Here is a 10,575-nt window from a genome sequence, read left to right as displayed (position 1 = left end):
AATCACTGCAAAAAAAAAATAATAATAATAATTTAGCCTATGTTTGAGCTCATTTTTTCCCATTATAGACAAAAATTATGTACATTTAGAATTTTTCCTTAAATTAAATGCAACCGAACCCACTATGAGAAGATATTTTAAGAGCACGTTTGTCGAAGTTTACAGGCAGCTTTTTCAAAACAATTTCTATTACAGAAAAGTCAAATTTTTTATTATTTACTACTTTTTTTTTTTTAATTATTACAAATTGCAATTAATTTTTTATTTTATTATTATTATTTTTTTGGTTGCCGTTTAGGGCGGAACTAAAAGGATATTCATGAAACCTAGGCATTATCATCACAGCACACCAGCAAAAAAACACACCCGCCCTTATAAGTACTCCAAATATAATACTAATTTAAAAATTAAATCGCAGGAGAAATTGCATAGCCCTAATTATAGCGAATAATGGAAGCTGATGTTTCTATTTCTCAGTGTTAAAACCGCTGTAATAATAGTTGAAAGTGTATTTTTTTATTTTACGGGGTTGTGAAGATCTTGGGAAGTTGAAATAAGATCGGGTAAAGATGGTGACTTTCGGGGTGTTTTTGTGGTTTTCTTGCTGTTTAATGGGTGCTCTCACGGTGTTTGGCAACGTGGTTTTGATTGGGAATAATGTGACCTTGTCTTTTGAAGACATTGAAGCTAATTTCGGTGAGTTGAATCTTTTTTTTTTTTCCTTATTTTATTTATTTTGGGCAATTGATTGTTTGATTTGATTTATAAAGAATATTGAATCTGGGTTATGGGTTTGTTTAAATTGTTTGAGTATCGAGCTGCATGGTTTGTGTTATATTTCTTTCTTGGCTATGATTGGTGATACAGATATATCGGAACCAAATTATGGTTTTTCTCCCATTTTTGATATAAAATTCTGCTGGGAATTGTGGAATCTGTAATAGAGCTGATTGAGTTGCATGGATCGATTTACTGCTTTAGATAATGTCTTTTTTCAGTTGAAATATGGCGCAGTAATTGGTTTATTGCCTGTTTTTTTGAGAAAGATAGTTTAAAGAAAACTATTTGGGATCAAAAAGTAAATTTTGATTCCTTTATTTTTTCGTGCCAATGAAATATTCTATATCAATGGAATGTATCTGTAATGGCAAGTTTCGCAGTTAGTAGGGTATGGTCAGGATAGTCTGCTAGATAGATAAACCCATTTCTAGGTCGCTTTCCCATTCGTAGGAATCTCCACTTGGTAAGGACCATGCACTAGTTTGATAAAAAAATTGAATTCCTTTCCTGTATTAGTGTGTGTGGGTTCTTTCTATGTCTCTTGTTTTACTTGCTCTGCGCTTACTGATATTACTCCTGAATTCCAGCTCCATCAGTGAAAGGGTCCGGGATATCTGGCACATTGCATGTGGCGGAGCCTTTGGATGCATGCTCGCCATTGACTAATAAAATCGGTTCAGAAATGAATGATACCAAGTCTCCATTTGTGTTGATAATTAGAGGCGGATGTAGCTTTGATGATAAAGTCAGAAGTGCACAAGCTGCACAATTCAAAGCAGCCATTGTCTATGACAGTGAAAATGGTGATTTAGTTGCAAGTAATGACTTTTTCTCCCTGCATATACTATTTTATGAATTTGGTGTTTTGTCAAAAGTTTTAAGCATTGCATTTTCTGCAATATTAAAATTTGTGATCCACAAGTTTGGAAAACAAGATTGACATGATTTTCCCAATGTATAAATAAATGAATTAGTTTTATATTTTCTTTCCCTCATCTTATGGTTATGCTTCATAATATTGGCAGTTTATTGTTGCCCATCGAATGATAGCTCATAAGTGAAAATGCAGTGTGTAGTATGAGTATTGTGTTTTAGGTTCCAGAAATGTAAGCTCATAAGCACCATCTTATATTCTAGAATGCCATATATCTCTGACCGCTTCCTATCATCTCCAAATGATGCAATTCCAGGATTGTTTACTTGGTAGAACCAAAATAATTCTCTTTGTGCTCAAAAATAAATGTTCCTTATGATTTGCAAGTTAAAATGATGGTTACTCAGTCTGCAATATTCCCTATTGTAAGCATTGTTGCCTTCAGAATTCTCTACTTTGTTTTATGGAGTTAATGATATTATGGAATAAGAGATAGAACTAAGATCGAATCCAAGATTGTGACTTTCAGTTAGTTAGGATGAGAGAGGCAGTGAAGTATTACAAAGAAGTTTCCTGGGATATCGGTACTTGAGCCCTGGCCATGTCAAGATTATATTTAGTGCTCAAAATGTATATCTGGAAAAGATTGAGAGTCTTGGCTCCTCCTCATCTTCATGGAATTTTGCCCATAAGATAACATTTTTCCTTGACACATCAGATTGTTTAAAAGTACAAAAGTTAATTGAAGTGGAAAATATAATGAAGTCACTAGTAGGGCATCGTCATTTATCAGTCAATCCAAAATGTAAAATAGGAAGGCTCACAAATAATTGTTGAAGGTACTAGTAGGTTCTCTTTCCACTTCTTTGCTTCTGCTTCTTGGTTAAAAAATAAAGGTAGCTATGAAAGTTGATTTGCTTTATTTTTTATGGCTAATGAAGTTTTTGCTGTGTGAAAATTCAGTGGCTGGATATGCTGCTGGTATAAAAATACATGCTGTGTTTGTTTCCAAAGCTTCAGGTGAAACCCTGACAAAATATGCTGGTGCTGCGTACATGGAACTCTGGATAATGCCGAGCCTTGAAAACTCGGCATGGTCAATCATGGCTATATCTTTCATTTCGTTACTTGCCATGGCAGCAGTGTTAGCTACCTGTTTCTTTGTCCGGAGGCATCGCATTAGAAGAGAACGGCAGCAAGCTCCACGTGTACGTGAATTCCATGGGATGAGCAGTCGTCTGGTGAAAGCCATGCCGAGCCTAATTTTCACAGCTGTTCTGGAGGATAATTGTACTTCACAGACATGTGCTATATGTCTTGAAGACTACAGTGTTGGGGAAAAGCTCAGAATTCTGCCATGCCGCCACAGTAAGTCTTCTGTTACTTTTAAGTTGCATATTTTGCCAAACATCAATTTTAAGTTACAATTTTATTTTTTTTATTTTTTTATTTTTTTTTAAACTAAAAGAACTTTCTATATTTTAATTTTTAAGCAAAAACAACATACTCACAATCTGATACGTAACTTCTTGTAGTGTTTCTTCTGGTACTGTCAACTTAGTTGGGTATTGTCTACATGGTTATTAATTTTGAGAGGAATCCTGGGTTGCTTTGGGTTCCCCTCGACCCACTGCTCTGGAGGACGTCAAATGAGATGCAAATTTTTTCTGGTAAATAGTTGTCATTTCCTTTGTGCAATGGCATTCTAAGAATAGGCGTGAGATGGTTAATGGCAATTATTTGGTTTGGGATGGTCGTTTTTTTTTTTTTTTTTTTTTTTGGGTTGGGGGGGGGGGGGGGGGGTTTCTTGACAATTTTTAATGACATTTTTCAAATATGGGTTGGGTGGGGGGGTGGGTGGTGGTGATTAATTTCAAAATTAGGCTTTGTAAAGTGATGCTTGACACGCCATAGGCCGGGTGTTTCGACCCATTTACTTCACTATCTCAGTTCTAAAAATGCTATATGTTTCTTCTTGACCAACTTTTGGCAGGAAGAAAATATTGTGAAGTTTCTTTTTCTTGATGAATATGCTTCTATGTCTTTCAATTCTCTATATATAATTGGCTTTATGTAATCTGTCTTGCAAGAAGTAATAAAGATCCTCCATTCTTCTTTGCATCATAGAAATTATAGATACCAGTACAGGTATAGAACAAATATTGAAAGGAAATCACTCGTTGGTTATATGTTGAACCTAAAGTATTATGGATGTAATATTTTTGATAATGGAAAGTATTTGTAAACATATTAGTTATAATTCTACTAATGATTAACCTTTTCATCTTTCAAAATTGTAATTACTGAAGAGTTGACTGTTTATGCAATATGGACTAAACTGTACCCTTGCTGCGATTATTCTCATGAGTTATTCTTTTCATAACGAAAAAGAAAATTACATCCTAGTGCAAATTCGTGTGTACATTTAACTAAAAATAAAGAGTGTGAACTTGTATCTGCCTTCATTTGTGTTGTACTTCTTTATTCTTTATTTTCTAATTACGCTTTGGTAATTTTTCCTTAGATTTTCTGTAGTTTAGTAATTTCATGTTGGGATTTTTACAGAATTTCATGCATCTTGTGTTGATGCTTGGCTAACATCGTGGAGGACATTCTGTCCCGTGTGCAAGCGTGATGCAAGAACAGGTACTGGTGATCCACCGGCATCAGAATCTACGCCGTTGCTTTCATCTACCCCAGCTTCTTATCCTTCATCTTCCGTATTATCATCTTTCAGATCATCATTAGCATCATCCTCAGCCATACAAATAGCTCCAGCATCATTTCAATCCTCTTCAGTTTCTCATCCCCATTCCATCTCTAGCACTCCTTATAACCAGCATTTTCAATCTTCTCATCTTAGTATGAGTCGAAGCTCAGTTGACCTTAGGAACGTGTCTTCCCAAAGATCCCGTGCTGCTTATTTAGTTTCACCTCACTCATTAGGGTACCCCTCATTATCCCGTCTGAATTCCAGATACATGTCGACACATATACCCAGTATGGGTAACGCTTCGTCAAGTTATATTGGGTCATCTAGTCATCAACCTAATCCACTACATTCCAGTGAGTCTGCCACAAGCTTTTCACCATTTGCTTCGGCCCAGTCTCTTCCCGGTTGCTGATGAAACTTTAGTCAATGTGGCTAGCAATTAGGCTCGAGCTCATCCGAGGAATGAAGGAATCACGAGGTCAAATGAAGATATTAAAGACACGGTCAGATGTCGACAAATGTGGGGCATTGCATATGGCAGATGGTTCTGAAGGTGACAATGTGCCCGACTTGTAAATATTATAATGTTGATAATTTGGATGTTTGAATTCAAGGTTGTTTGCACACTGACAAAGCAATGGGAAATTCGTGCTTTACTAATTTCCTTTTGTTGTCCTTTTGGCGAGTGTTGAGGTTGTAATAGTTTCCTTTGATGTATATATTTTCAGTTCATAGAGGCATTAACACAAACTTGTCAAAATGGTCTTTGTGTTTTTCGTACCTAACTATGCTTCAATCCAGAGAAAGTTATACCTCGTTACATGTACATTAAAGTTTACATAAGGAATTATATAATGTCTCATTTGGCACTAACATTTGTCAGTTTAAAATAAAGTCAACTGTTTCATTCAATCTTTTCTCTCAACATCGTTTTCAGTAACTGTTTAACACACAAGTAGTAAACACAGTAGTAAAATATTATTTTATGAGATGCTCTTATGCTAGTTATACTAATCGTATTGTATCGGGGTTAAACACACAATTTGTAACTGAACTTGTAAGTGAAATTTTATGTTCATCCTTGATGCAGTCCCAAGTATATTGATACATTTTTCACAAGTCCTTGTTACGACTACTAAAATAAACTTTTTCAAATAAAAACACACAAAAAGTTTAAAAAAGGTTCCCATCGGGACAACCTCCCGACGTATCTATTGTTTAGCTGATTTTTCAAAAGTCCTTGTATACTAATAATTGCCTCTAATTTGAGTTCTCAATGCATTAAACAGTTTTCGTCAGTTAGTCAGATTTCAAAACAAACTTTATATAGATAATTTATTCACGCTTTTAAACAAGATGATTCAACATTTTGCACTCTATTGATCTTGAGCACACCATCTACTAGAAGCGCCCTCTTCAACGATTGTCATGTTCGTCATTCCAGATTCCTAGTCTTATTACTCTTATTCAACTGCTTGATCCAATTCCAAAAGGAATCCAAATTTGTAGAATTTTCCATCCGTGGCGGAGAAAGACGATTCTTCAGAAATACGAAACGGGAAAATTTTGCAGCATTAGAACAGACGACGAGATTGCCAACACTGCTTTTTAAGTTTATCTTGCTGATGCCTAGGCTGGGGACTTCCAATTTCTTCACATAAATCCTCAGTTAAATTCTTCCACGTTGTCGTGTGTTTTAAAAGAACAATTCTCGCGAAGAATCATGAACACGCTGCTAACTTGAGCAATCTTCTTTCCATGTTACTTTGGTCAGACCCACATACGGATGTGACAAGTTAGCCATGGTCCGTCTGTCCTGCAATTCAAAGGAAAATTTAATCATAGTTCGGATCTTATTGAAAGAACACTAATCTCCCATTCTAATCTCAGGCAATGAACATACATCATTAACTACAGATTCTGATGCTAGCTATTATCATTTTGCAATACGGTATAGATATACAGAAGAATACGTTGGTTATCAATTCAACGGTGTAACATGTAAAAAGGCAGGGTACTACAATCCAAACCTGAAGCCCGCAAAGGACTGCCGACTGCAGCAAGAAAAATAATTCTCAAATCGGCTTGATTACAACAACTCCCACAAGATCAATTTGTGCAGCTGACAAGTACTAAGCATATTCTTCTTCATCAGCAGTCTGTGGGCAGGCCATAGATTTTGTTCGATACATAGCCCTCCATTGCCATATGAAGTTTCATATTTTTAAGTACACCATAAAGTTCCTCAACCCTCGAGTTCAAGGATTTTCCAGCTGAGAATGTGTGGATCTTGTTCTTCACCTCAATCCAACTTTCCCCAGGAATTTTCTTCAAACCCCTTGTCTTTGCTGAGACTCTCACCCTTGCAGAATCCTCCCACCTCCCACCTGCAGCATATAAATTAGAGAGCAACATATAGCTACCCGTCACCTCGCAATTAAGACTAAACATCTGAGAAGCAGTCTCTTCAGCGATGTCCGTGTTTTTATGCATTTTGCAAGAGTTCAGGAGGGCTCCCCAAACGCAAGCATTGGGTTCCATCGGCATGCTTTTCAAAATGTTGCTTGCTTCCTGCAGACAGCCAGCACGTCCAAAAAGATCAACCATGCAAGCATAGTGTTCAACTTGGGGCTTGATTTGAAAGTCTCTAGTCATCTGATAAAAAATATCACGACCTTCGGTCACAAGCCCTCCATGACTACACGCAGAAAGAACGGCAACAAAAGTAACCTCGTCCGGCTTAACTCCTGCATTAACCATCCGATAGTAAGTTTCTAGAGCACTATCACCGTGACCGTGCATCCCAAATCCTGTGATCATAGTGTTCCATGAGAATATATCCCGCCAATTCATTCCTTCAAATATTATACACCCAGCCCTGAGGCTGCCACATTTCATGTACATGTTAATCAGACCATTTATCACCAAAATATCACTGTTCATCAAAAATCGGATTGCATGGGCATGGATTTCTCTACCAAGACGCAGAGCTGATAACTCAGCACAAACTGACAACACACTGGCAATTGTGATAGCATTGGCCAATACTGAATCAATCTGCATACGGCGAAACAATTCCAAGGACTCCTCGTGCCGCCCCTTTGCAGCAAATCCGTGGATAACAGCACTCCAACTTACCACATTAGGCCTTCCCATTGAATATGAATCTTCATTTTCCCACCGCAAAAACACGGAGAAAGCCTCGTCACACAAACCTGACTCAGCATAGGACGATATCAATGCATTCCAGCTTACAATACTCTTTGTTTCCAATCCAGCAAGCAGATATTCTGCTTCTTCTACTGCACCATTTTTCCCATACATATGTATAAGTGAGTTCCTCACAAACACATATTTGTCAAAACCACCCGTCATCACATACCCGTGCACAATTTCACCTTTCTGAAACCATTTGAAGTCACTGTCAGCACAGACTGATATAACAACAGCAAGCGATTCAGCAGTAGCATTAACCCCTTTCTGTCTCATCAAAACGTAAAATTTCCACGTCTTATCCTCAAACCCGCACCTAGAGAAACTTGAGAGCAACGAAGTCCATGTCACAGAGTTAGGCTCCATTCCTTCATTCTTCATCCTTGAAAACATCCAAAATGCCCTATCACAATCATGATTATTCGCAAAACCCGAGACCATGGTGTTCCAAGAAACATGAGACCTCACAGGCATTCTATCAAACACTTGACAACCATTCTCCATCAGCCCAATCTTCCCATACATTGCCAACAGTTCATTACAAACATGCAGAACATTCCCAAAACCCATTTGCAAAACATGACAATGAACAATTTTACATAACATAACATCACCCTTCATCGCACAGGCTCTTATAATCAACGGAAAACCGAACCCATCAGGCTGAAAACTAAGTGCACGCATCCGAAGGTACAATTCAAGAGTCTCACTGTATTCGAAAACCGAAATATTAGCACGCAAAATTGAGTTCCAAAATAGTGAATTAGAGAAGCAATCTTCTGACGCGGAACTAAATACTTTTCGGGCTTCGTTCAAAAGACTTATCTTCGAATATACAGTAATGACTCGAGCAGATAAGAAAGCAGAGAACAACGAAGCTGTAACTAATAGTTGTGCATGTATTTGCTTAACTGGTTTCTCGTAACTAAAATCATTCCTACCATTGATGCATTGTTGAAGAAGATTGTCCAAGTAATCGGGGTCATTACGCGAGTTTGAGCGAACTGAATCAGAAGAATAGGGGAACATCAATAAAAGGGATTTGCACAGGGCGTAAGTCGACGTGCAAGGGAAGCAGAACTTCGAAAAATGTAGAAGAATTGGTGGCATGGAAAAGAGACGCCCGTGAAGAAGAAGAACCATGAAGCGTCAAGAGTTTAACGGGTCTCTGGCGCCAAATCGTTGTATATAACGAACGTTTGGCTCTTTTATTTGCGACAAGGCTGGCTCTTTGGTTAGTGAATCCTGTGGTATCTGAGCTTCCACGGTATAAAAAATTTGTTATTTCAAGCTTCATCCAATTCCAATCAAACTCGCAATTAATCATGAAATCTCGTGCTTCCTCTCAAATATTTCAACTTCCAATCCAGATCGAGAGAACACAAATAACTTTAATTGAAGGAGGGAGGGTGAAAAATCCGTTTTGGTAAGTTTTACGCGTTTAAATTGATTTTATTAATTGTTTGATGCAGCACTAGATTCCTAGAACACCTTAATTTGGGTTTTTGTTAAATTGCTGATCTTGATAGTGTTATGATTGCACTCCTACTCTTTGTGATATTTTCTCTGCTTTCGGTTTATTGTGTTGATGATGATTTATATGGATTTTCAGCCTTCTGTTTCTTGTTACTGGAACTGTGATATGATTTTCCATTGGATTATTCGTGAGTTTCTTTTCATGTGTGGATTCTGTGCTCAAGGAAAAGAAGTTTAAGCTTCGAATGCATGATTCGTCAGGGGTATTGAAAACAATTGCTGTTCAATTTACTACGCTGAAAGTGTAAATAGCAATATTGAAGATGTATTATGGTTTGGGAATCAAGTGGCAAGGATTAAGGAAATAAAGATCCCTTAAGATCAATTTAATTGAAAATTGTTAAGAATAATGCTTAACACCTTCAGGCCCAATGATTGAACCCAACAGTTGAGCTCAAGTTTGTTTGTGACCCGGTTTGCCCCCACTTGTACAGACTCGTGTTTCGTCCAAATGCGACTTTAGTTTGTTTTAACTGGATGGATCAGATGGTGTTAAGTGGAGTCAGCTGAACCGTTGGATGCAAGTAACCTTTAATTATACTTAGTCCTAGACTTTTCACTTACCATTATGCGAGAAACTTCTAGGGTTATCTTCCTTTCTGCTCTCTATAATTTTCTCTCTCGAAAAACTCTGGTTTTTGGTTTGTAATCTCTGAATCATTAGATGTTCTTGGTGAGATCTAGTTTGTGTACTTGGTGTAGAGATTATATCTGTTCTTGGTTGAACAGTAAGGTTCGATTACTTGGTGTAATCTGTTTGTTCAATCTGTGAGGGAAAAAATAGGGTCTGAGGGCTGATCTTTTTAGATCTGTGATTTGTAAACCTTGTACTGATATTCTATTGTTGGTTTCTAGTGGATTAGAGCGTTAACCACTTTGGTGGAAGCTCAACGCGGTGACGTAGCCCATTTTTGGGTGAACATCCGGGCCTACGGACGAAAAATCATTGTGTTCTTTTATATTTTTGTGTTTTTCTTGGATTATTGGGACTGTTAATTCCAATAGTGGTATCAGAGCATCGTCGATCTGATATGTAATCCGGTTCTTTGGTTTTTGGTGCTCTTCTTAACGATCAAAGGCTTAGATCTTTATGGATCTACACCAGTAAGGGTTCGATTCATTGCTTCTGCTGGAAAGTAAAATAGTTTTGGTTTTCTCTATTTTACATTGACATACTGAGACCCCTGGATAACGAGTATCTGAACTCTTTCTTTATTTGGCGTCTAAATTACTGTTTAGTATATATATATATATATATATATACACACACACACACACACGAAACCTCGGTGGAAGCCCTCTTTGATATGACACACCATTTAATTGGTAAATAAGTTAAAGGTAGGTTCCATATATTTAATGATTTACCAATTAAATAATGTGACATGTCACTAATATTTAACATAAGTTAAGCATCGGTGTTTAGAAGATATATATGTGTGTGTGTGGGGGGGGGGTG

The 10,575-nt window shown here is 37.2% G+C and overlaps 2 protein-coding genes across 4 annotated transcripts; one reads left to right on the top strand and one right to left on the bottom strand.

Annotated features, from left to right (window-relative positions):
- Positions 1 to 325: 325 nt before the first annotated feature.
- On the top strand, positions 326 to 5,182 carry LOC111372464 (receptor homology region, transmembrane domain- and RING domain-containing protein 2-like). Its single transcript, XM_022994813.1, has 4 exons — positions 326 to 696; positions 1,368 to 1,598; positions 2,618 to 3,022; positions 4,220 to 5,182. Exons 1-4 carry the CDS (start codon positions 570 to 572, stop codon positions 4,777 to 4,779), a joined length of 1,323 nt encoding a protein of 440 aa, XP_022850581.1. The 5' UTR covers positions 326 to 569; the 3' UTR covers positions 4,780 to 5,182.
- Positions 5,183 to 5,539: 357 nt separating this feature from the next.
- Positions 5,540 to 10,026, bottom strand: LOC111372462 (putative pentatricopeptide repeat-containing protein At1g17630). 3 transcript variants are annotated; one of them, XM_022994811.1, is made up of 3 exons: positions 8,493 to 8,696; positions 6,398 to 8,289; positions 5,540 to 6,183 (listed from the first exon to the last, which is right to left on the bottom strand). In XM_022994811.1, exons 1-2 carry the CDS (start codon positions 8,564 to 8,566, stop codon positions 6,519 to 6,521), a joined length of 1,845 nt encoding a protein of 614 aa, XP_022850579.1. In that variant the 5' UTR covers positions 8,567 to 8,696; the 3' UTR covers positions 5,540 to 6,183; positions 6,398 to 6,518. The 3 variants fall into 3 exon arrangements, with proteins under 3 accessions (XP_022850579.1, XP_022850580.1, XP_022850578.1); XM_022994812.1 differs by having other exon boundaries at positions 8,522 to 8,656; XM_022994810.1 differs by having other exon boundaries at positions 6,398 to 10,026.
- Between the last annotated feature and the right edge of the window lie 549 nt (positions 10,027 to 10,575).

This window comes from Olea europaea, unplaced genomic scaffold (genome assembly GCF_002742605.1).
Source record: "Olea europaea var. sylvestris unplaced genomic scaffold, O_europaea_v1 scaffold1001, whole genome shotgun sequence".
NCBI classification, from domain to species: domain Eukaryota; kingdom Viridiplantae; phylum Streptophyta; class Magnoliopsida; order Lamiales; family Oleaceae; genus Olea; species Olea europaea.
The sequence above is the reverse complement of the archived record's forward strand: the minus strand, read 5'-3'. Positions and strand labels throughout refer to the sequence as shown.